Source organism: Haliaeetus leucocephalus, unplaced genomic scaffold (genome assembly GCF_000737465.1).
Source record: "Haliaeetus leucocephalus isolate CR32 unplaced genomic scaffold, Haliaeetus_leucocephalus-4.0 Scaffold795, whole genome shotgun sequence".
Taxonomy (NCBI): domain Eukaryota; kingdom Metazoa; phylum Chordata; class Aves; order Accipitriformes; family Accipitridae; genus Haliaeetus; species Haliaeetus leucocephalus.
In genome coordinates this window covers 2623379-2649332 of record NW_010973231.1, presented here as the reverse complement: position 1 = coordinate 2649332, position 25954 = coordinate 2623379, and the positions used below count along the sequence as shown (strand labels likewise).

The 25954-nt window shown below is 38.9% G+C and overlaps 1 protein-coding gene across 3 annotated transcripts; it reads left to right on the top strand.

The window, feature by feature from the left end:
- The first annotated feature begins 120 nt into the window (after positions 1 to 120).
- On the top strand, positions 121 to 24944 carry PRPS2 (phosphoribosyl pyrophosphate synthetase 2). Of its 3 annotated transcripts, none has more exons than XM_010581567.1 (8): positions 121 to 267; positions 9281 to 9464; positions 12069 to 12086; positions 15382 to 15480; positions 16576 to 16700; positions 19244 to 19417; positions 23542 to 23701; positions 24665 to 24944. In XM_010581567.1, exons 1-8 carry the CDS (start codon positions 146 to 148, stop codon positions 24755 to 24757), a joined length of 975 nt encoding a protein of 324 aa, XP_010579869.1. In that variant the 5' UTR covers positions 121 to 145; the 3' UTR covers positions 24758 to 24944. The 3 variants fall into 3 exon arrangements, with proteins under 3 accessions (XP_010579869.1, XP_010579868.1, XP_010579871.1); XM_010581566.1 differs by having other exon boundaries at positions 12066 to 12086; XM_010581569.1 differs by lacking the exon at positions 12069 to 12086.
- Positions 24945 to 25954: the final 1010 nt, after the last annotated feature.

The window sequence follows — 25954 nt, the reverse complement described above, 5'->3', positions numbered from 1 at the left end:
GGCGAACGGCGGCCGGCCATACCTGCGGCCCCGCCAGCCCCTCCTCGCTCCCGGCGGCAGGGCGGAGGCGGGCCCGCCGCGCCGCGCCGCGCCGCTTATTTGACTCCGCGCCCGGGGTCCCCTGCGCTCTCTCTGCCCCCTCGCCATGCCGAACATCGTGCTGTTCAGCGGCAGCTCCCACCACGACCTCTCCCAGCGGGTGGCGGACCGCCTCGGGCTGGAGCTGGGCAAGGTGGTCACCAAGAAGTTCAGCAACCAGGAGACCAGGTACGCGGCGGGGGGGGCGTCCCGCATTACCTCAGCTTTACCGCCGAAAAGGCGAAATCCTCTCCGTTTCGTGTGCGGCCGTTCCGTAGGTGAGGGGGTGTTAGCGCAGGGTGGTGATGATGATGGTGGTGCCTTAAACGCTTGAAAAAGAAGCGAGCCCGGGTCAAATCACGCTTCAGTCCTGCGTGAGGGTCATACCGCTGCTGTGACTGCCTTGGCCGACTGCTGAAAGTGCCGGCGCCGTGGGGTCCTGGCCAGCCAAATGCAGAAAGCGACTCTGGTAACGGCGCAAAAAATCCCGCGTGAAACCCCGAGGACGGCTGGCTCTCCTTGGTTCTCAGCGAACGCGCTTGCCAGGGCTTTTTGTACTATTATTGCCTCCCTTCATTAGTTTGCCGTCTTAGCTTTCTGACCCACCTGTTTTATTTACCCGTTTTTGACGAAGAATTTTAAGTTGAGGTGACAGCTATATGCTCGTCCCGTGAGCTGGTACGACTGTGCAACTGCTTTTCTGTATAGGTGTATGAGACTAGGCTGCCAGCTGCTTCTGAGACACAAGTTCCCGACCGTAAGTAGCTGGCTAGTCTCTGAGGCTATTGTATGTTTATTTTTATCATCTGCTCTTGTTCTGAATCTCCCGAACAAGCGTGTTTTCATTGCTTCCTTTGAAAGATTAACATGGTGTATTCTAAAATTGCTCTCACAAAGCTTGTCTTTCTATTCTGTCTATGTTTTTGCATTCTCAGTTTAATTGCTCTTGTTCTAGTTATGCTCACTGGCATTACTGTAAACCCTCTTCCATTGGTGTTTATGCAACCTAATGTTTGCACACTCTAACCCTCCTATTCACTCCTGATTAAATGAAGGTTTAACTCTTCTGTCAAGTCTTTCCAACCCCATACTCACTTTATTGCTCTTTGATCTCTTTTCTGCATGATAAAACTTAATTTGTGTATTTGGTTGCATGACTTAATTGCTAACTTATGTCTAATTTTTTTTAATGTTTGTTCTCCAGGGACACTTATCTTTAGTTCTGCTGTTTGCTGTGTTTTAAGCAGAGATTAATCGATTTAGATTTCATCCAAGGTAGAAATTTATCTCCAAAGTTTGCATATTTATTTCATGAGGTAAGCTAATTAAATTCTAGGCTTCAGGATACAATACTCTCTAATCTATCCTTCCACTTATTTTTCCAGGTGTGCAATATTGGCCTCTGCCATTAAACAAGTAGGTAGTGGTGACTGCAGCATGTCAGTGGTTTGGCTAATCTAGTAGTGCCAGTTTATTTTCTTAGCCAAGTAGGGATGTAGTGTGGTATAGATATGAGGAATGTATCTGATCTAAACATTATTTCTGGTTGCTTCTGTTGCAACACTGCTAGACTGACGTTGTCTTCTTTTTTTTTTTTTCTTGAACTTAAAATGCCTTAACACTGTAAATCTTTCAGTGTTTGCTTTTGTTTTCTTTTTTACGACTTCATACTTTTGAGATTCTAAAATTAAGTTCTTGTTTCCCCTTCAGCGAGTACAGTTGTACCCACTATATAATGTTTTAAGTGGGTAATCTTTTCAATATCCTTAGCAACTTATTTCAGGATGTTGGCCTTCCAGTTTTGTAGACTGATATTCATGATAAAAAAAATCAGCAACAGTAATAAGAGAATTCCTCAATGTATTTGAAATTATCATATCACCTTTAGCTGTAGTTTATTTATGCTGCAGTGGTCCTATCCTGAGGCATCTGGATTTTCAGTCTGTATGGCAAAGTTTCTCTGTGTGTGTATGTAAGCAAAAATGTATTTCTTCCTATATAAAGATAATCCAGAACAGTCTTTTTTTTCCTTATTTTTGTTGCATTTTTAAATTTATAAACAAGTGTATTGACATTACGAAATACCTTTGCAGTATTGCAGAATACTAGAACCTGATAGTTAAAATGCTCAAAGAACCTTAAACCTTCCCAATGGCACTCGGGCAAACCCCTGTGCAAACAGATAAGCCTGGGCCTGAGGGTCAACAAACTCTTGCTTTGTCAGATCTGTTAAGTTAGCAAGTTGCAGAGAAGATTCACCTTCGTTAAAAACTCTGTTTTGCTGTTTGCTGCATTCTCTTAAATGTAAATTATGTGTAAATTGATAAATGTGTGCAGCTCCAGGCTTAAATCCTTGTCAGAGGGTCCTAGCTGGAAACCCTTTACTTGAGAACTGCAGTGAGTTTGGCTTGCAGAATAGAGTGGAGGGAAGAGTCACAAAGTATTTTGCATTATATTTCCACTCAAACAGGTTTTAGGTCTCAGTCCCAATCCTTAGCAGATGTAAGCGGGTTTGAGAAATGAAAGCTGTACCCTGAGGTTAGCCGGGGATAGGACCACCACTGACAAGCACTGTGACTAAATGGTCAGGTATGTTCCCAATTCCAGGACGCTTAAAGTGGGAAAAGTTTCTCTTTTTGATTTATACTGAGACTAGCATATCTGGCAATATCCCTGTTCTCTTCTGATTTAGGTATTCAGTATTCTTGCAGGTCTGTAACTGAGAAATCTAGTCTGTGCTAGAGGAAGTGAGATAAATTGCTGGTAGACTTGACCACTGGCCCATTTTTTTTTCTCCTTCCATCTAAACTGTATGGAAATGCTTTCCTTTAGCTGACTACCAAAATCAAGCAACCCTAACTAAAGCAGGGAGAGAGCTCCTCAATAATAACCTGGTTGTGGAAGATAACTCTGTTTAGTATTCAAAGCTTGTGTGTCACTGCAGTGCCAGCCACAGTGTCATGGTAGGAGCTTGGGTGGTACCACCTTCTCACTTATCTGGCAAAAAGTTAGGGCTGCAGTGGGGGCTCAGTTTATCATCTTCAAACCCCACAAGCAACTGTCATCAGCAGAATTTGGCAGGCTGGAGGAAGAGGGAAGGAATGGAAGTCCTTAAACAGGCATGGCTGTTGTAGCCTCAGCATCGTGAAACTCTGGTTGACAGACATGTAACAGAAGTGTACAGATATTAACTGCTCTGAAATTTTTCACAAAATTGTTTCCAGATACACTGAGGTGGCATTTAATTATAGTTGATACACAATTAAATCCAAGTGCAGGTATTTTTGCTGAGTCAGCTGATTAAAAAAATTATCGTTGAATGTACATCACTTCTTAAATAAACATTTTCTTACAATATATGATATGTTTGCTTTTCTAAACACTGTTTATTTTAACTGTCCTTGAAATACGTGTTATTCTCAAAATGGAGAAACTGGAGTCATATATGCATCCTCTTACACACATCTCTCCCAGTGGAAGAAGTTAGTGCTCCCACCCATTCCTGTGAGTTTCCTTGCTTCTTCCTGTCAGATTCACTGGCTGAAATACATCGACTGATCCATGAGAAAGGGAATTGAAGTCCTGCCTGGCACATGTGAATTTGGAGGCTGCCTATCCGCAGCCTTATTTAGCTGCTGAAGATGGGTTGTTTCAGAAACACTGACTGAAGTGTATGTTGCTCAGCTTTTACAGATGAAAATACGGGTTGACTGCAAAGGGACATTGTCCGCTGTATGGGAAAAGCTGTGTTGTTATGAGGGCCATTTGTTTGTAAGTAAATAAATAAAACTGTTATCTTGGACTGAAATTTAATCTTGGAAGATAGGGAAAAAATAGCTGGTAGTTCCTTGGAGAATTCTTACAAGGATGGATGTGAGTCTCTATTTCACACAAAGTGGCGTAATGAAGATAGTTTGTTCTATGAAGTAAATAATTGAAAAAAACAGGAACAAACCTGGAAACTCTGGTATCAGTGCTGTACAATTCAGCACTGGGCTGTAACATTTCTGTCCCATCTCCCCTTCAGCATCCTTCAACTCTTCTACTGCAGTTGTCTTGGATGAGGGATGACCTCACTACATCTCCTGTACCCTGGTTCCTTTGGGTTCAGCTGCTGCAGGGGCCAGGAGCTGTATCACCCTTATTGGTGTAGATGGTTATGGTGTTTGCAGACCCCTAATCATGGAGTAAGCAAGCTCAGGTGATAAGCTGGTGTTCAGTCAGCTGAAGGTGGCAGGGATTAGGGACCTGCTGGGATGCGAAGTGTCTCTTCAGACTGCCCAGCCTCTGAGTGAGTGATTGGCAACCAGGGTGGTTGTGCTCTGCCCGCGGCAGCGGAGGCAGCCATTTCCCTCGTTACCTGCTCACTTACTTACCTTGTTGTGAGCAGGGGGAGACTGGAGAAACACATTTTGCCAGCTTGGTTGAAGGAGATAAAAATTGTTTCCGGATTGCATGTTGTATGTGTTTTGTTTATATAGGGAACTGAAGATGCAGCAAATACGGCCATTTATCACACTGTTCATTGCTCTGAATCGGAAAAGGCCCCAAAAAGCTTCAAAGCTTTTGGTTTGAGACTTCCACTTTGACCTTGCTGTATACTGTGCACGTTTTACCTTTAAGTAGCTGCTAAATGCTTGAAATCTAAAAACAAAAAACAACCCGTGTGAATAATGGCTGACAATCTCGCACGTCCCTAGCTGCAGAGTTTGATACTCGGCCTTTGAAGACTCTCTGCACGTGCTCAGGCTTGTTAGACCTTTGTTTCCAAATTTCTGAAGGTTCCTTTCAGACTGCACGTGGCTCAACCCAGACCTGCTTGAGTGAAGGTGTTTTCCTCTTGCGATGTCAGACTGTGAGCCATGGTGGAGGGTAAGACGGTATTTCCCGTCCTGTGGTGCTTACCATGACAGTGCCCACCATTAGGATGGGGCAGTTGTCAGTGAAGATCTAGTTGGGGGTTGGTCTTGGAGCTGTTAATCAAAGTGGAAGAGCCTAGAGTTGAGGGAAGACCATGGGTGCCAGGAGGTACGGCGTTACCTATAGACTTAAAACCAACCCTGGCATTTTTCTTGTTTCTTTGTTGCTTTGGGCTTTGCTGGTACCCATTTTGTCATACAACATCACGGCAGTCGAAATATTTGCCCAGTAAGTTGGAGGTCTTGTGTTAAAAGACTTTACTCTGCAAAATGTGTTCCCAAAGGTAAGAGGTCAAACACAGCCCTCTGCTTAGTGCTTTCCATTGGCTGGATTTCAATGAATTGCAAATTCAGCATGTGGATTTTTTTGATCACTTTTGAGATATTGATTCTTTTTGCACACTGTATGAGGACTCTAGACCTTAAGTTTTGGCCTCTTCTCTGGTTATTAAAAGTGCCTGAACTACACATCTGCTGTATTGGCACCTAAATTGCTTGAGAACTCTTCTTGTAAGCATGGCTGGAAACTTAATCTGTTGTAATTATTTAAAAAGGTACATAAAGTCCTTTTAAGTGCATGATTTGAGCAGGATCCTAGTTATGAATTTACAAATTTACATTATTTACCATTTTAGTTGGGCTCTGCATACTTATTCCCTTGCTTCCCCACAACTGTGTTGCTTTTTTTTTTTTAGTTAGGATGTACAAATTTAAAATTCCCATCTCTATAAGCTCTGCTGGGAGTGTACTATAAATCTAGCTCAGAAGGAGCTCAGCCTGCTGTTACTCCTGATTTTGAGTTTCACTTAATGGATGCTTCAGCCATTGAAATATGTTTGTAATGTAAGTGGATTTTGAGCCTTATCCTTAATTTCATGGTAATTAGTCTGTCCAAGTTGCTACTTACTAATTGAGCTCTCAAATCAGCTTTTGCAAGGTGAAGGGAGATATCAACACTCAGACTTGGTTTTCATCATGTCCTGTCTTAAGTGTATCTTTCCCAGCTAGAGCCTTGTGCTTGTGGATTCCAAGCAACTGGCTCAAAGTTAATTACTTTTGTGAGCTATTAATTTCTATTATTTTTTACTTTAAAACACAATTGTGTGCTGTCAGGGCTTTTAATGTACAGGTTCTGTTGACTCTTCAATGAGGAGTTTATTTAAACTGAGTGTTACCAAATAGCTGAATTTGATTAAATTGCATAAAACAAACAGAGTTTGTAATCTTGAGCTGGGTCTTGTGTCCTTCCTCTGTGTCCTCACTATGTGAAATTGTTTAAATAACCCCCCAAACAGTTAATTAGGTCATGATATCGATGGTCTAATCGGAATTTAGTAGTAATGTTGATAAAATAACTGTCACAAAGTTTGACTGCTGTTAGCTTAGTGTTCTCTAATAGATATTTGAGGTACAATACTTCAGATGTCTGATACTGTAGTTTATAGTCTCTTACTGTTTGCCTGTTTGTAGCTGAAGGGGGGGGGGCGGACACGATGACACCAAAAAACCCCCCAAACACCCCACCCCCAAAAAAAACCCACCCAAACCCTCTGTGTCTGTTGGTTGAGTCTACACAGTACCTCTCAATACCAATCTTTGAGAAGGTGGATGGTAAGAGATAGTGATCGGTTGCACAGCTGTCTCCACTTGATTGGGAGAAGATCTCTGTGCAATAATTACATTACACTAGTCTCTGGTACCTTTAGCTGGGTTACTCCTGAGTGCTATGCAAGTATTAATTTAAGCTTGATTTATTTTAGTCTGCACATAACTTCAGTGTCCAGTAGAAAAAGTATTTCTATATACATATACACATACATTCACATTTCTGTGTGCCAAATAAGTATGTCATTCTGGCCTGAAAAGCATAACCAAATTTTTTTCAAATGCACCAAGAGAGAAAGTAGCAGCATTTTCATTTTCTAAGTTGTTTACAAGATGAAAAAGTTATTGCTAGCCCAAGGTCATTGAGAAGATAGTGGTTAATGCAATGGAAGAAGCATCACTTCAGGTCCATTGTATTAACCAGATCTATATTTATCTCAAAGTATATTCCCTGACCTTGTGAACCTATTATTTCTTAGCAGTGTGCTTAGAAATGGCTGTTTTTTAAAGGAGCAAAACAACTCTGAGTGTTCAATTCAGTGTTCTTCGTGTATATAATGAACATTAAGATCATGCATTTTTGTCATTCATCAAAGTTTTTTTCCTATTACTTAATGTGTCTGTGAAAGTAGTGCTTACTTCCCCTCCCCCCCACCAAGTACTAAAATCTTATTCTGCCCTCCTTTGTCACATCAATAACATTCTCCCCTGAAAATTGGTGGTGTTTTCTTCTTGGTCTTTCTCTACTTTCTTCTCCTTTGTAATGGCTCCTAGGTTAATTTCCAGAACTGGAGTGTAACTTCGCAGTCTTGGGTTGAAAGAGGTGCCATAGAGCTTTTGCATGTGGTGGTGGTCTTTTTTGGACCTATTCCAATTATGGAATATACTTAGTGTCTTGCTGAACTTAAGTTATGTCGACCAAAACGTTTCAGCTCCAAAAGGGAAAACAAACTAAGAAAATATTTTGATCAAAACAGTTTTCTCTGAACAGCCCTATTTTGTTGATCAAAAACTTGGAAAGGGAAGTAACAGTTATGTGACCAAAATATTGTGTCTCTGTGCCACGATGAAAGTCTCCAGAAGGTTTCCTGGATTAACATTGACATACCTGCAGATGACACTGTCCCTGACCACCTCTGTCCTTCGAGATCCTGGTGTTTGCTAGACGGTTTGCTTGGTTTTGGCCTTAAGAAATCCTGCTAGTAGCATCCTTAGGCAAAATTAAGGACAAAAATGAAGACAGGATCTTTTTATAGCTTGTTTGGGACTGCAGAGGAGTCGATTAGGGGAGCTGAGACCATGGACTCAACTATCTTGATGGTAATAAATCAAATGTTTGCATATCATTAAGATGGTTTTTAAGCAGTAAATTCCTTTCTGTGATTTGTAGCTACAGAAAGCTAATGAGTCTTACACAGCACCCTGAAAGCTGATCAACGAAAGTTGTTCAGACTGTATTTGCCTAGAATAAGCCTCAGCGTTGAAGGACCCATCAGAGAAACTATTCTACCCACATCTGGCCCGTTTGGATGTTTTCCAGCTAGAAGCTTTTGCTTATTTGTGGCTTGGGTAGAGGTGCAGCCTTTTTAAATAAGGGCCCAAGATATTTTAGCGTTTATTAAGACTAACTTAGTAGAGCATGGGTTTGAAAGGTCTGATTGCCTCATTATTCAGGAAGTCTGTATGTTTCTTGTACGTTGTGCATGGATCCAGGGAAAGATGGTTAGTGTGCTGTTTTTATGTATAGGTTTTGGAGTAACAGGTGTGAAAAGTTAGTGTGGTTCAACAGTAGATTTCTCTTGCTTGGGTCTAGAATGGAAAAAGAATCCACATTCAAGTGATTTGTTTTAATTTTCCTGTTGATTTATACGCTCTATTTAATTTTTGAATTCTGTCGTGTGAGCCGTGATCAGTGCCAGAATTTGCCTGTGGAAGAATAAAATAACTCTTAGATACTATCATAAGGAACCAAAGCATGTAAGCACAGTTAGAGCAAATAGAACAACTGACACAAAATGAGGGTTGCTGAGTCATGGTGAGCTGCTGATGAGCAGCCTCTTAGCTTTTCTCTAACATTTTCTCTTTTTTAAAAATTACTTTACTTGGACACCATGGTGTCAATTATAACCAGACTTCTGTTTTTGGGGTGTGGCTTGATACTTCTTTCTTCTAAAATGCAGTAGTTTCTTGAATTTAGTAACATCTTAATTATCATAGAAAAATATTTGCCCTTTTAAGTAGGTATTTTGTTGTAGGTAGTATTTAGTGCTCTAAAGTTGGCTCTGTTGTTTCTGTACTTACGATCTAGGTTATTCTTCAAATGGCCATCTCCTTGGGAGATGGCAAGGACACAGAATATACAGACTAAACCAAAAAAAGTAGTATCAAATCTAATAACAATGTAAGCTGCATCAGTGCTATAGGCATAATTACATGTTGGTTGGTGCTGACCTTATGAAGAACATATTTAGGCCGGAGTAAATTTTAGACTGGCTTATATTGAAATAGACTTTGTATCAAGGTGACAGTTACCCAAATCGCTGTAAAAAAAAATAAAAATCTTATTCTAAATTGGGATAAACCTATGAAAGCTTGTTAAAACAACTGGTTTTTTCTATTCTTTAATAATACTTTTCCAGTATTTCAAATGTTTAACCGGTCATCCCCTGCTCTTTCAGTGTAGAGATTGGTGAAAGTGTGAGAGGAGAAGATGTGTATATAATCCAGAGTGGCTGTGGAGAAATAAATGACAACTTAATGGAACTGCTCATCATGATCAATGCTTGCAAGATTGCGTCATCCTCCAGAGTGACTGCCGTAATTCCATGTTTTCCATATGCCAGGCAAGATAAGAAAGACAAGGTAGGTAAGAACTGTGTAATTTCAGAAGGCTTTTTTTCAGCTTGTTCACTTGAAATTTTTGGAGATGAAACATATGTTCATAAACATTTAAGTGATTTGAAAGATTTGCTTTTTTCATCCTTTTTTGTTAAAATATTCAATTATTTCATGTATAGGTGAATGTGTTTTGATAATTGACACACCTTCAGTTCGTAAAAGTAGGTACATCCTATGTGCGTAGTATATGGCAGAATACTCTGCTAGCAAACCTCACCTTGTGGGACTGTTTTTCCTGCTTTTTCTAGCTGCTTTTTAATTTATTTTTTTACCACTATATATGAAGAGAGTACAGCCTTTTAAACGTTTTAATTGCATGGAATTAAATCCTAAATTTGAAGTGCTGTAACCATTCGTAGGTGGGTTTTACCCTGTATGGTTAAACAGAGAGCCAAATGGAAGGAACTGATTAAATCTGCCATGCATAACAGTAATCAATAAAAACATTATTTTATGTGCAAATCAGATTTTAAAAAAGTTTTTATATCTGTTATAATTATTTTTATTGATGCAGACCAAAAATTATATGGAAACCCCATATTCTTCTGATCGTAGTGCCCTTTTCCTGAATTTGGTCTGCCATAACTGATGAATATACCAGTTCAGCCAAGTTGATAACACAGTAACAAACGCTGTGGCAAGCAAGGTTGATTTTAAAAAAGACAGAACTAAACTTTCCTATCTCTACTATATATACAAAAAAACTTCTAATATGTTATGTGAATGTTACTTTTATTTAAACTCACTTGAATAGAACTAAAAAGAATAAATGTGAAATTGGCTTTTAAGATTGAATTGCAATGGTTGTCTTTTTGGAAAATTGCCCCTCTCCGATACTTCCCATAAATGGACTGCCCACTCCCTTTCCCTTTGGGGACCAAGCAAACCATCCTGAAAGCCTTCTGTTGTTTACATTCTTTTATATTAAAACATAACAGGACTGAGAAGTAATGCAGAAGCTAAAAATAATAGCAGATATTACAAAATGTGTAATGCTCAGCCTGTGATGTCTGAGAACAAAACTAAATACAGAAAAGTTTTTTTTCCGGTATACTCATTCTTTTAAGTGCAGGCTCTCTAACACCATACTAATATTATCAAGACCCACTTGTTATACTTCCAAAAATGGAATTCAGGAGTTAGTAGCTCCCTGTTCTTCCCCTGCATCCTTTGGAACTTCATTTTTGCTGTGTTTCGTATTGAAAAGTGCTCTCCCTTGATCAGGAGAGCTGAAAAACTTTTTTATCAAAAAAGCTTGAAAGGGAAGCAATAAACACTTTGTTGAAAGGGAAGGAAAGCATCTCGCTATGTTTTGTTTTCCAAATTCATATTGGAAGATTCTGTTGGACCATCCTTTAAATTTTTGGTGTGGGAAAAGGATGAGTTTGTCCCAAGTTTTCCATGCATCTAGGCTATGCCTTGTCAAGGGCACCCAAAATCCATGTGGCAGACTTCCAAGAGACACTTAAAACCCACAGTGTGGTGGCCCAGCGTGCCGCCCAGGAGCATTTTGTCTTCTGGAAATGCCATCTGAAGATGGGTAGCCAAGGAAAGTGATTTTGATTAACAGAGATTTTGAGCATTGTTCCAGACTCTTCTCTGGACGTCACTGAGTCCTCCTCCAATTCTAGGCAAGCCATGTCTTTTTTTTTTTTTTTTTTTAACCCCTTTTTTGCAATTGAGAAAATGTTTGCCATCTTTGGAAATTAACCTTGGTAGTTGACCTCCATGTTGCAAAATAAGCTATAATATAGCTGTCAACATTGGGCAGCTTATTGACAGGGAGATCTTCCCTCCTGCTGTTGGATTGCATCACATCGCTTGGTCTTTGACCCACGTTGAGTGCACAAGCTTTGTATGCTGCCTGAAGTGTCAGTAAAGTGCCAGCCATTTTCTTCCTACAGTTATACACCGATTTTTCTTCGCTCTGGTGAAAGATTTTGCTGTAGTTTGCTTGACTATGAACTGAAGCAGTATAATCTTCACTAGCTGGATGCTGTTTTCTGGTTTGAATTTGAGTTGTTGACTTTAATCCATAAAGTACTAAATAAACTGAGTCCTTGCTGCTTGAAATAACCCCCTATTCTTCATGCCTCTGTTGCAGTTATGATCGCTGAGAACAATGAAAGTGCCCTTGATTTATTTATTCAAGGAAAGGGCCTTGCAATAAAAAAATCATATTCTGAACAAGGCCTGTGTAATCCACTCTGGAATTTTTAGCATTAAACCTGGACTAGCTTTAAATGAGAAACAGAGGTTTAAGAAAAAAAAAAGGCTTGCTAAGAATCATAGAAAAGCTGGTAAATTAATTTGGATGCAATCAAGTGCTGCCATAAACTAGAATACTTCTGATACACAAGGTAGCTAATTTAAAATTAGCTCAGGTGTATCTGTGCTTCGGCCATAGTTGCATTTATGCATCCTCTAATTATGCTAACCTACTAAGCCGTGGGCAGGACACATTTATGTAGGTGCTACAGAGATGCCTTGAGATAAGTTAGAAGTAGAGTGACAGGTGAGTTTGGTGTTCTACAGCTCATGTAACTTTGTTTTTTTGATTTGTAGAAGGGGTCCGTGGAGCGTTGGGTAGGTATCCTTTTTTTTTTTTAATCTAACGCTATGCATTTCCATTAATATGGCCTTAAAGGGTGAAACTTACTGGGTTACATTATGTATAACTGGGAACATTTTCAGTTTCACTTCTTGATTTCAGTTGTGTTTCACCTAGGCCATGACAGTAATCCTGTGGAATAATTTGCTACTAGAAAACTCCTAGCTTCTAGTTAAAAATTTATCTGGACGTTCAAGATAATGGCTGTCAACTTCTGAAGCTTCAAAGCATATCTCATTTTTGAAACGATAAATTTAGGTAATACATTAGTGAACATTCAGTATCCATACGCTTCACAACTGGCTTTCTTGGAAGTGACAGTTCCAGTTATAAATCTTTGGGGTTTTTTGGATTTTTTTTTTTTTTTTTTTTTTTGTTCACTATGCATGTGATGCATTTTGAGCAAGACAATGTAATAAGATGCTTAAAGGCAACAGAGCTTTAATCTTGATGGACAGCTCTTACTTTCAGCTATGTGTCCTTTGCATACTTACTCTTGTGAGGTTGCTTATATTAGCTTTGTGGATTCCCCCAGCTCACCTGTGGTAATTTTAAGAATTGTGAATAAATTTGTAATGCATCACAAAGGAAGAAATCATTTATATAACTTGTTATATGTAAGTGGGGAATTTGCTTAGGAACTAAAAACTTAGTGATTTTTTTTACAATTTAGTTTCTGTACATAATGTAATGTTGCGTTTCACACTAATAATTCTGAAACTAACCTCAAATTGTGTCAAAGAATGGAACAATGAATACTGTGAATCTCTTTTGTGTTCTTGCCTCTCTGATCAGAAGCAAACCTTACAAACTCCAAGATAAAGAAAATCTTGAGTTCTCATCTACCTTTGTCATCCAAGTTTCTGAATAAAGAGGCCAGGTTATCTGAGGTTCCCATGAATATACTTCCTTTGATTTTAAAATAATCTTCAATTTGGATCATATTGTAGCACAAAACTTATTTTCTATGCAAGCAATCAAATCTTAAATCCTTTTGAACATGTCGTGTGTTTTCTTTTAATGCACAGTTTTGTGTAAAGGAAACTGTCAGATAGCTGCAAACTTCATTTGTCTTAATCTCCTATTAGCCCATTCTTGAGAAACAGGTATTGGTGTCTGGCTATCTTTCCTTGCAAGACCCTCTGTCCACCAACACGTAGGCAATCTGATGTGTGCATGTCTGCTAAAACAAGTTACCTAGTGGTAAAACCTTCAAGTTCTTCCTTCTGGGAAGGCAGCCTGCAAGGCCAGCAGCTGAAAGAAGTACCAACTGGTAACGTATACATTAGTATTTGATGCAGGAAAGTATTTTGGTTTTTTTGTGATGGTGATACTCATGATATTGATACATGAAACAAGCTAAGTGGTATTCACATTGAACAGAAATGGAAAAAAATAAAAGCAAAATTCAGTATACTGGATGGAGTGGAAGTGGCAAACCACATTCTGGGAAGAATGTAATTTGCCTTTAGCAGCTAGCCTGAACTAGTTGCTTGTTTCTACTGGAGGGGGTGGTCTGGGTTTGCCATCTTCTTTTCTCTTCTCTTCCATTTGAGCTGCCTCATCTGGCTGCTGTGGGTTCAGACAAGTCCCGGTGTGCAACACAAGGGAAGTGGTGGAAGTGTATATTTCTGGAAATATCCAGAAAGCTTAGGCCGACTTGGACCTTACAGAACTGAACTTAAATGAGAAGCAGCATAGTCCTCGGTAACTGGAAAATCATCCATGCTGAAGCGCTAATGGTAGCAAACTCTTATGGAAGGTACATGCATCTGAATTGCAGAGATCTGGGGAAGTGCTGGCTGTTGCATATATCGTCTGTGTATCTCACACAGACCAAATGGTGGTGATGTTCTGTGAAACACAAAAACCAAAAGGGATGGTTTTCAAAACAAAGAATTTCTGTAATAATGGTGATAAACTTGATCCAGCTATAAGAAAGACTGCAATATCTCAGTTTCTTTTCTGGAAGTATGTTGGCCATCTGCAGGTTAAAACAGAGAAATGCCGTTTCCACCTAAATTAGCAAAAGTTTTGAAGAAAATACTGGCTGCTTGATATGACACAGACAGAAAAGTATCTGGGTTAAATTGGCAGTGTTTCAGCTTATTTTGGGTTATGCCCTTGAGCATCAGTGGAAGGAGAGCAGAGATACTCTGTAATTGTGTGTATGGGGTGGAGCGAGAGGGGGTTCCTAAGGAGGCTAAATGAGGCTGTTTGATAAAGAGATGTAGCTGAAGAGAATACTGTGCCAGCAAAAACCAGAGCCTGACAGCGAGATGGAACCTCTGAATAGCAGTTCTGCCTTCACGCTAATGTTATTGCCAGCTATTAGCCTTATTTAAAGATTGGCAAAAAGAAAACAGGAGGTTTTGTTTAGTACTTCTGTTACAGAGAAAGCTGTCTAGGGCAACATAGCTTTTTTCAGAGCTTAAAAAACTGAAGAAACTTTGGAGTTGCTCAAAAGAAATGTGAGGTATCCTCCAGTCATGATTTTCCATCTTCTTTTTTTTATGTTGCTGTTTGTTCTGCATCCTTGTCACTTTTAAAAAGCTCTTGACCGTGGCATTAACTTTGCTAATTAGATTTTTGCTGCTCTCTTGTTCTTTCCACTTCTCTGTTTTTTTCATCCCCCCGTCCCTTTTGGGAATTCTAGACTCCTAATTGCATCCAACAATTAAGCCGGAATTAGCAAAAAAGAGTAAATAAATAGGCCAGGGTGGAAGACCCCTGCCAACATGGATCTGTTACAAGCTTTACTGTATCATGAAGAAATGCTTGATGCTAACTTTGTTTTAAAGCAGTGTTTTCAAAAGCTGGGTTCACTCTGCCTTCAGTCTTCGTTTTTGGCAATTTTTTTTTAGAACAGAATAGTTGCTTGAGACTTGGATGTTAATGTAGGGTAGTGACATAGAGAAATGGAGATTGTGTGTCTTTCTCCTATAGAAAAGCTAGCTGGAAGTTTTAAACAGAAGAATTGGAAAAATATATCCCCAGTTTTATCTGCTTCTAAGTCAGTCTAATTACTACAAAGTGTTATTAGGCACACTGTTCAAGCTGATTTAGATATTCCTACATGTTTTGCTGAGTTTCAAAACCCTAGTAGCAAGATCAGCTATTGACAGGCCAGTTTGGCAAAAGTTCTGCAGCGCTTCATATCTAGATTCCAAATACTCTAAAGGAAAAATCAATAAAAGCAGCTCATTTTCTGACTCCTTGCATCTAGTTGAAATCTTTTTAAAATTTAAACATTTGTGCTTTATTCCTTAGAGTCGTGCTCCAATCTCTGCAAAACTTGTTGCCAACATGCTGTCAGTTGCAGGGGCTGACCACATCATCACCATGGACTTGCATGCTTCTCAGATCCAGGTAACTATCAGTTCTTACTAACTGTGCCTAGGGTCTCTACTGAATTAATGTGAAAGGCTAATATTAATTCTTTGTTTTTTCTCATTGTTTTGAAAGGCTATGTACAGAAGTGTAATTCTCAGGGTTCAGAGAAAGTCTCAGTACCTGTTTCTAATTAAATTCCCTTTTTGAAAGAGACCAGACTTGATTTTTATGGGGTGATTTTGCAGGCACTTCAAATACTTGTGTGTTGGAGGCTTCAGTGGAATTTGCCAGGTCTAGGGTAAGAGTTCTCAGAACATAAAATATACTGGTTTGGGGCAAATTCTCTTAATCTTGGCCTAGTCAGAGATTATAGTATTGCCCTATATAGTTTTGTTGTTATAGCCAAGAAGACAATATTCTCTTAAGAGAAGTGGAGATGGTGGCTGGCAATCCTTAGCTGGCTTACTGCTGAATATAGCAAATCGCAAAACTCTTTCCTCGGACACAGAGCAGACATCATTTGTCATTCTCTTGTGTACTTCTCTTCAAGATATCTTGTTTTTTTCTAGAAAATACCTTCTCTTCCAGTTCTGGTATTCTGTTTAATCAGGATTCCCTATTATGCTAGATGGCTGTCATGCAAATAAAAAGCAGTTTCATTTGTGGTCTAACAGAGATTTCTTGTAATTGGAACTTGCACAAAAAGAAAGATTCCATTTTTCCTGCTCAAGTAATACTAACGTGAATCTTCCCCACATTGAAATACTACCATTCATGTCAAGCAGTTGAAATTTGTGGGAGTATTTATTACTCCCTGGATTTTTTGAGAGATTTTTACATGCATGAATTTCCTTGAGTGCCTGAAGATGGATCTTCTTTTCTGATTTTTATATAATTTGAGAACAGCTGTTCTTTATTTCACTACTCTTGGGTGAGATTTTGAGAGACCTTAATATTTGTCTAACCTCTGCTGCATTTTATACTAATATCAGAGGGCAGAATTAGGTGAGTGTAAAATACTAATTAAAGTTCTACCATACATGAAAGGCAAAGGCTTGATTCTTTCCCTGTGTCTTCATTCCAGGTAAGACATAAACATATATTCATGAAACTCTTTCTCTTTCGGACTAGGGATTCTTTGACATTCCAGTAGATAACCTGTATGCAGAACCTGCAGTGCTGCAGTGGATTAAAGAGAACATTCTGGAGTGGAGAAACTGTATCATAGTCTCACCTGATGCAGGTGGTGCAAAAAGGTACTATACAAGCCTAAAACTCTTAGTTTTCCATATAGTTAGTGGTTAATGAACTAGTTTATCTAGTTGTCATTTTTCTTCTATGGACTGTGCAAGATACAGGGTACATCACTGATGAATCCAACTGCATTGTAAAAATAGAACAACTAGTTCTTCCAGTGTTGGTCATGCTTGAAAACATCCAGGAGCTTTCTATACTCTAAAGAAAATCTTTTTCTCTCTCCCTGGATATGGCCTCATTAGCTGAATCCCTCCACAGGAGGGAAGAGATTTTTCCTGCTACTTGCTTCCTTAGTCCAGTTGCTGCACCTCTTCCTGCTTCGCTCTGGAATTGCCTAAGTTTCCCTTCTCTGTCAAAGCGTATGGCCTATCCCCAGTGTACCTGCTGGCATTTAGGTAAGAGCTTGCTTGAGTCATGGGGGTTTTTTTCTTTATGTTATTGCATTCCAGCTATATACCTATTGACCCCAAGTTGTGCACTGTGAATACTAGGAAAAGGGAGTGAAGTTTTGGGTTGAGTGGCAAAAGGTGAAAATGGAAAAGTTAGTTCACTGGAGTGTTTCTTCATTTGCAGCATGCGTTACTCATTTAGCGGACTATCTTTTATTTGCTATCTATTCAGTATAAACTAATGCAAAAGCTCAGAAGCACGCTGGCTGGTGAGGTGATAAAGCATGCCATTGAGGTGAAATGCACGTTTTCTTGGTCATGCTGCTGCTACAAAACTGAATGGGAACAAAGACAAATGAAGTAAGAATCCTGTAAGCCCAGAGTAATTTAAATGTTTGGAATGTAGTATGGGGAAAAATGTGAAAGACTGTTGTAATTTGATTTTAACTGGAAGTCCTTGGGTCTGTTGTGAGTATTTGTGTTCTAATAATTAGTAGGGAAATGAGACTGATGAGAACACCATAGTTGTTCCTGTTTAGATTAATCGGGTTAAAGATGTGAAGAATATAAACTATAGAAAGCATTTTAAAATTCAGATAACTCAATCAACTAAATTTCTTTGTTTGTTCCTATCTGGACACTTGTTTTCACAGTTGGTTTTTGGGTTTGGTTTTTTTTTTTATTTTGCTTGGGTTTTTTGTTATGTTTTTGAAACAAAATACAGCCTTTGCTTAGAATTCAAGTCAGAAGACAGCATTTTTTCCCCTACCAAATATTTTTATATTATCAAGTTGATCACAAGAGTTTATTTTTTGAGAATCACTCTCACTGTATTTAACATAGATAGGTAGTCTGTCTTTGGTACCTTTCTATTGTAACGCAACCAAGCAGTTGCTGGTGAAGTAGAGGAAGATGTTGCTTTCAATAAATTCAGAGCTGCTCCTTCACCTCCAGTCATGTAATGTAAAGAAAATGGTCTGGCCCTTCCATTTAAAACATGTAGACCTTAAATAATACTTGGGTTAATGAAAAGCGAATAGAATGTGAAGAAAGTTTGTCTTAAAATTTAAATCGGTAAGCATTAAAGAAATTTTTCTAAAAATACATGTTCTTGCACTCATTTAAAATATCTGAATGCTTTTTTGTTTGTTACTGTTTGCTTGGTGGGGGTTTTTTTCCCAGCTGATTAAATTCTGTGACTGAAACAAGGCATCTTAATGCCTCTGAGGTATTGAGACTTGCTATGAAATTACACTATTGTTCACAAAAAATGCTAAAACATTTGGGGTTTTTGTTTATTGCCCAGCTGTTGAAATATAGTAACTAACAACTCCTTCATATTTAAGTAGTAAACAAACAAAACTGTATTCTCTATTAACTGTGCGTGTTAATAACCTTGTTAACAACATTCTAAATGTATTCTAAAAAGACAGGCTACAAGGTTGTGCCAGCATAGAAGAAGAATAGTATTGTTTATTCCTGTGTCTTTATACCTACCAGCTCTGGTATACTTAAAAAACCTGAAAAAAAGCAATCAGAAAGAAGTCTGTAACAAATTAAGTTTGTTACTGGAGGTTTGGCCACCAGAGGTCACCTGAATAGTTTTAAAAGATCTTTGGCAAGGAGATGTATTGCTAAGGGAATTACTAATGAAGTAAGCTACTTGATTACTAGTCAAGTACTGCTAAAAGAATTATTAATCACTATTAACTTGTTTGGGTTTTCCCTTTGGTTTGGTTTTACATTCCTGCAATGGTATTTTCAGTTAGGATGTTAAAGTGCACACTGCTATAGGCTTAGAATTGAGGCTCCCTCTACCTTACATTATCTAGTGTGATTAGGTCTTGCAGCAGCTTAAAAGCTTGTGAATAGCTGAAATGTTTTCAAAGTCAGGTACTTAATGATAGAAAACCAAAGTCAATTCAATAAAAAAATCAATTTCTGGAGTATAGCTTAAGACTCTCTGGTTGTATTTATTAGCAGTGAATTAAGATTGTTTCTAACCTGTCTCATTACTTGCAAAAGTTTGTGCTGTGGCAATTTGAAAGCCAGGAAACATAAAAACTGTGTTTTATGATAAATACATGGGTATGGCTGTGTTCTTTCTTTTAAAATAACTCTCTAAATGAGGTGTATTTCTTCCTGTAACTTAGGGTTACTTCAATTGCTGACAGACTGAATGTGGAATTTGCTCTCATTCATAAGGAAAGAAAGAAGGCAAATGAAGTGGACAGAATGGTCTTGGTTGGTGACGTGAAAGACAGAGTAGCAATTCTTGTCGATGACATGGCTGACACATGTGGCACGATATGTCATGCAGCAGAAAAGTAAGTATTATTATGAACTGGCCCATTGTCTTGCTGTACTGTAGCCTGCAGACAGCCAATGAATGCAGTTCGTGCGTCCTGCATGCTTATAACCCAACCTGACCTTGGTAGCATGAAGTCACTCTGATCCTTGAGTCTATAGGTCACAGTCCTGTGATCAAGCTGCATCCTTCTTAGAACGTGGAACTGAGAAAATATTTACAGAAATATATTATCTGTATTTAGGAAGAGGATGGAATAAATAAAAAGTCATATACTTGGAAGGGACTTGGGTCGTCTAGTGCATTTTTCAGTTCCAAGGCAGAAACAACAGACAAAAAATTGTTCTCTTCTTAAACCTCATCATGGAGTCTTTCCACTCTCCTTAGGCAATATTTCACAAAGCTTTACTAGATTTAACATAGGAAAGTATTTTCTCCCCAGTGTTCAATGTGTGTTTAACATTAATCTTTAATGTACATCTTCAGTATAAAACTACTTGTCCTTTTCCTCTGAGGAGGTGAGAAGAAGTTTTCCTGTGTTTTGTCTGGAAGTTAGTTGAAGAGTGTTCTCATTCCCCTCTAAACTAAGTAACTTCAGTTTATTCAGTCTTTCCACCTAGTTTCTAGACTTCTGCTCAGTTGTTGATCCCAGATTCATCCAATTCAACTGGATTCTTTCCAGTTGGTCCACTTCTTGAAGTGGAGTGTGTGAATGTAGACCCACTATCTTACCTGAGGCCCTAGCAGTGCTAAGTAGAAAGGATTACTTTGTGGTTTTCCAGCTGGCTTTATGCTAGTACATTTCAGGGTAGTAGTAGGGGTTTTTCCACAGAAGTTGGCATTATTGACTGCACTGAACTTTGGTAATGTCTATATCCATTAAAAAAATTGCTGATTCCTGAAATGATTCATTCTTCCTATTGCTGTAGCTTCACAACTCTGTATGTGTGGCAGTAACTCTAGCTTCAAAATCATCTTGACAAATTGCAGAAATGGACTGAAATTCATTAAGAACAAATGGGAGGTATTACAGTTGAGCAACACTGGACTTAAATGCTCCTGCCTGTCCACTCATATCCAAATGTGCTACCAACTTCAGTTTGGGAGGTCAAGGACTACAATCTAAATTTGGCCAGAGCCCTGAGGTTTTAAATCTTCCATTCAAAGATCTGGTATTTTGATATTGTTTATAGCAAAGCCTACTCCCATATGATTGTAAGTAGTGCACATTGGAAGTGGGAAAGATCTGCTGAGGAGCAAGACATGGGAATGTTTTAAATAGATGTTGGTGAATATTTACTGTAGCATTGCTAGTCTTGGATGTAATCCTTTCTAAAGCTAGTATGTCTCAGTTAAGAACACTTTGAATTTATATTCCTGTCCAATATATTTGTAGACACTATGAGAGTATCAAATAGTCTTGCATCCAAAACAGGTCCATGTGGTACTTCCTGCCTGACTCCGTTTGAATCATAAAGGTCCTTTCCAACCTAAATGATTCTAAGATTAAGTCCAGCTGTTAACCTAGCACTGCCAAGTCTACCACTAAACCACGTCCCTAAGTGCTACATCTACACATCTTTTAAATACCTCCAGAGATGGTGACTCCACCACTGCCCTGGGCAGCCTGTTCCAGTGCTTGACAACCCTTTTGGTGAAGAAATTGTTCCTAATATCCAATCTAAACCTCCCCTGGCACAACTTGAGGCTATTTCCTCTTGTCCTATCATGTTATTTGGGAGAAGACTCACACCCACCTTGCTACAACCTCCTTTCAGGTAGTTGTAGAGAGTGAGAAGCTCTCCCCTGAGCCTCCTTTTCTCCAGGTGAAACAACTCCAGTTCCCTCAGCTGCTCCTCATAAGACTTGCACTCTAGAGCCTTCACCATCTTCGTTGCCCTTCTCTGGACACGCTCCAGCACCTCCATGTCTTTCTTGTAGTGAGGGGCCCGAAACTGAACACAGTATTTGAGGTACATCCCCCCCCAGTATAGGGGGAGGATCACTGCCCTACTCCTGCTGGCCACACTGTTTCTGATACAAGCCAGGATGCTCTTGGTCTTCGTGGCCACCTGGGCACACTGCTGGCTCATAATTAGCCAGCTGTCAGCCAACACCCCCAGGTCCTTTTCCATCAGGCAGCTTTCCAGCCACTCTTCCCCAAGCCTGTAGCTTTGCATGGGGTTGTTGTGACCCAAGTGCAGGACCCGGTACTGAGCCTTGTTGAACTTCATACAATTGGCCTCGTCCCATCGATCCAGCCTGTCCAGATCCCTCTGGAGACCCTTCCTACCCTCGAGCAGATCAACACTCCCACCCAACTTGGTGTCATCTGCAAACTTACTGAGGGTGCACTTGATCCCCTCATCCAGATCGTTGATAAAGACATTAAACAGAACTGGCCCCAGTACTGAGCCCTGGGGAACACCACTTGTGACCAGCTGCCAACTGGATTTAACTCCACCACCACTCTCTGGGCTTGTCCATCCAGCCAGTTTCTTACCCAGCAAAGAGTACACCCACCCAAGCCATGAGCAGCTAGTTTCTCCCGGAGAATGCTGTGGGAAATGGTGTCAAAGCAACAGGGTGAAGCTTAAGTGAGCTAGACATTACTGTTTGTGGTTTGAAGTAAAGATCATCCTGTGAGTTTACAGGCTTTAGTTGCAGGCTTGCTGTTTGCATCTAGATAAAAAGGATGTCAAAACTTGTGGTAGAGGGATTCATACAGTCTTGCGTTTCTTTTCACTTTGATGGAAATTTGGTGGAATTTTTCAAAGAGATGTGCAGTTGTTTGCTATCTGCATGCTAATCTGTATCAGACCCCAAAGTGTGCTTCTGGGCTGTGCCCTTTGCAGATCAAAGTCACAAACTGCGTAGCCAATGTTTTGGTTTTGTGTGGTGGTTTTTTTTTTTTATACTCCTGTGTATAGAGGAAGTTAATCCCTGTCAAAAAAGAGGCCTTTATTTCTTTTGTGTTATGAAAGAAGCACTTCTTTATTTACCTACAGTAGATTTCTGTAGAACAAATTCTAAAACCATCAGAAACCTTCAATGTATCTGCAGTGTTCACTAAGAAAGATGCTTTTGCTTGAGTGATGCTGCCTTATGTCATGTTCTTGGTATGAAGTAGTGCTTTTCATTAATGCCGAAGCTAGGTGGGATGTACTTTGTGCTTAATTAGACTTGCTCACCAAAATACTTTTTAGACCTCTTTTTATCTCAGCAACCTAGATACATATCAAGCAGATGAACTAAGAAATATATTTTCAGATACAGCAGATCAACTTGTTTAAGTACACACTCACCCTGTTGTAGTGCATCTTCCTTGTAGGTTGCAGCTACTAAATATAATGCTGAGAATTCCCAGAAAACCTTGATTCTGTTGAGTCATTCAAAATGAGGTGGTGTTTCTGTGGTTTTGTCTTTCTTCCTATCTTACTGTGCTTATGCTATGACCTGATAAAATACCACTCTTCGGGGCCTCAGTTTGTAAGACTGGAAAGGCAGCTAGGACATAGCTGAGCGTCTGGAGGCAGAGAGGCCAGTCAAAACCAAATTAAGGATTCTGACTCATTTACAAGGTGTTCTAGTTCTTTGATTATTTTTTTTTTTCTCCTGTGCTGCATCATTTCACTGTGCGCCTGGATCAGCAGCATGTCTTCCCACAACCTTGCAGCAAGCTAGGCTTTTAATCATTAACACTTCTTCAGAAACTCTTTCCAAGCAGAATTGTTTGAATTGCAAATGAAAATAAAGGTGGACAATAATGGAGGCACAACAGAGTTATGAATACTGCCATCCAACCTACTTCATTTTTGCCTGGTAGAAAACTTGTACTGGAATTCAGTTGTATGTTGTGCTGATATGGTCAAAAGTGCAGCGTTTTAGATTAGTATCACTGCTACTGATAAGAAGTTTTTTATTTAATTAGAAGTTTGTTTTGTTTTTTTTTTTGTGAGACTTATTTGTATAACCTGAAAAAGCTTAAAATTCTCTGAATTATTTTGTAGATATTTGTGTCATCCTGTAGCTTGCAGGAGGAATTTGTGTGTAAAATGTATTTTAGAGATTTGTATCTGGCTTCATCCATAGCCATGTATGTAAACATGCATCACAGCATGCTTTTCCTTCGTGTTCTATTAGGTTAATATCTGCTGGAGCCACTAAAGTTTATGCCATTCTTACTCATGGCATCTTTTCTGGTCCTGCTATTTCTCGGATTAATAATGCATCATTTGAGGCTGTTGTGGTAACTAATACAATCCCCCAAGAAGAGAAAATGAAACACTGCCCAAAAATTCAGGTACAGTGGTGGTTTTGTGTCATCTGTTTAAACTCTGGATTTGTATTTTTACTGTTCACTGATGCTAGAATTTGTGCCTTGAGAGGAAAATAATATTCTAAAATACAGTGCTTGCAGAACATCTTGCTAAAACATGCCAAAGAACTGTTTTAAGGGGATTCACGTAGTACAGTAGAGTATTGCAAAGTATTTTGTATTTGCAACAGATTGAGTATGCCTGACTGAAAGAGTGGCAAATGTAAAATTGGCTCAGGTTTTTTCTGGGTTTTTTTTGATCAATATTAATCATACAATGTTCGAATATAGGAACTTAAGTTAGTTATGTTATTGTGGATGCCACAGAAACCTTAGACAACTTCTCTTTTTTTATTATTTTTGAAAATACACTAATGAAAATGCTCAAGGTAACAGTGACCTACGTTTCTTTTCAAAAACCAAACTGAAAATACAAAGCTGACTTACCGCAGTAGCTTTTACATGAGATTGTTCTGGGAAGTCACGTGTCCCTTTTGGAGTTTTTCCTTAGTACAGAGTGGAGGAAAGCATAAAAGATTGTGGTTTTTAATGCAACATTGAATTTTTAAAAAGCTTAATATTTATTTGGTATTTAATGAGACAAGGCAAGCTCTTAAAAGGTATACTTAAACCGTATTTGTGTCAAGTGGACACTGCCATCTGATGGCTAGAATAGTTTCTTTTTGACAACATGCCCTGCACCAGAAGTGTTCAGCAGTATGCCTGTGCAGCAATCTTATTCAATGCTTTCTTACTCAGTTTTTGAGTTTGTATTAATGCAGTTCTGATGTATATGTGAATTGGACTAGTGCTTTAATGTTATTTTTACTTCCTAGAAGAGGTAAGGGAGCACAATGGTAAATTGAATGTTTGTTCATATGTTTATAAACTGTATAGTTTATTGTTCTTGGCATCCCACAAAATTTATCTTCATGATTTTTCTTTCAGTTTATTGACATTTCCATGATCCTGGCTGAGGCAATTCGAAGAACACACAATGGTGAATCTGTGTCTTACCTGTTTAGTCACGTCCCCTTGTAACTGCAGGAGATTCCACTGTATCTTTGCAAAGTTCCCTTCAGCTAGCACTGTTTTTAACAATGCATCTCAACCACAAGAAATTAGTATCTTTGTACAATTCCAGAGCTTGTATGTTTAATTATTATATTTGTCTTGTAATTACCATTTGTTCTTTGTAAATGGGCAATAAATCTCTGTCTGGCAGAAACTTTATGAATTCCCTTGAGAGTCTGAAAGTCTTGTGTGTTGCCTAAGTTCTCTTTCATGGGCCTGTCCTCACTTTCTGCTAAACTGCTGCTTTGGATCTGTTTTTCTATACAGCACTACAATCTATTCATAGAACATAATGGGATGTACGCATGTAAGATCATTTTCTGTGTTAAGCTAAATGCTGCAGGCTTGGGTATCTTGTATCTATTCATATGTCAGGCAACCAGCTGTTGGTTTGTGTTTTATCTTTAACTACCATGAATAGTATTTTGTAAGCCCTAGCAGAATGTAAACTTCCTGTTAATTTTGAGGAACTGTTGACACATCCATAGTATTAACTGTTTCATACACTTAGTATTCTTTTTTTCCACAAGATATACATGGCTGCTGTTTTCTTTTGTAAAGCTCTTGTTACATTACATCATTTGCTTAACATCTACTCTGTGCAGTTACTGTCTTCTGTTGTAAGATTAAAGTTTCAGTATTCCTGAGATGATTCATTTCATGTGTTTCAATAATGAGGACCAATGTTTAATCATGAGCAGTTTGGCTTAAATTTCATTTTTTCCCTGTAGTTTTTTACATTCCTTGATTGTGATCATATGAATCATTTCATAGCAGTTTTCCTGTTAATATTGTAAAACTTCACTGTGCAAAGTCCAAACAGCAAATTTAAACACACTTTCTTTTATACAGGCTGGTCTCTACCCACTTTTACTTGATTAAAAAGTATCTGAAAATACTTCTTGTTTTTTTCAAACTGCACAGTCAATAGAGCTTCAGGTTTCTATTACAAGGTACCACAGTACTTTACTGTGCAGCCAGTGAACTATGTTAGACTAGCTGGTCTTGAATACTTTAACATTGGAGAATTAAAATCATTATGAAAACAGTTTTGCCTCTTGTATGCTGAGAAAGCTTATGGTTAAGTACTCGTAATGCAGTCAGTAATGGATTCTGGAGGGAAAAAAACAAATCTAATGTTGTAATTGTAGGTGTTTGAATCCT

Excerpts from the sequence above, each read along its gene's own strand:
- PRPS2 (XM_010581566.1), top strand. The coding sequence starts at position 146 with ATGCCGAACATCGTGCTGTTCAGCGGCAGCTCCCACCACGACCTCTCC. Across the intron at positions 268-9,280 it reads TTCAGCAACCAGGAGACCAG|TGTAGAGATTGGTGAAAGTG; the intron begins GTACGCGGCGGG and ends CTGCTCTTTCAG. Across the intron at positions 12,087-15,381 it reads AGGGGTCCGTGGAGCGTTGG|AGTCGTGCTCCAATCTCTGC; the intron begins GTAGGTATCCTT and ends TTTATTCCTTAG.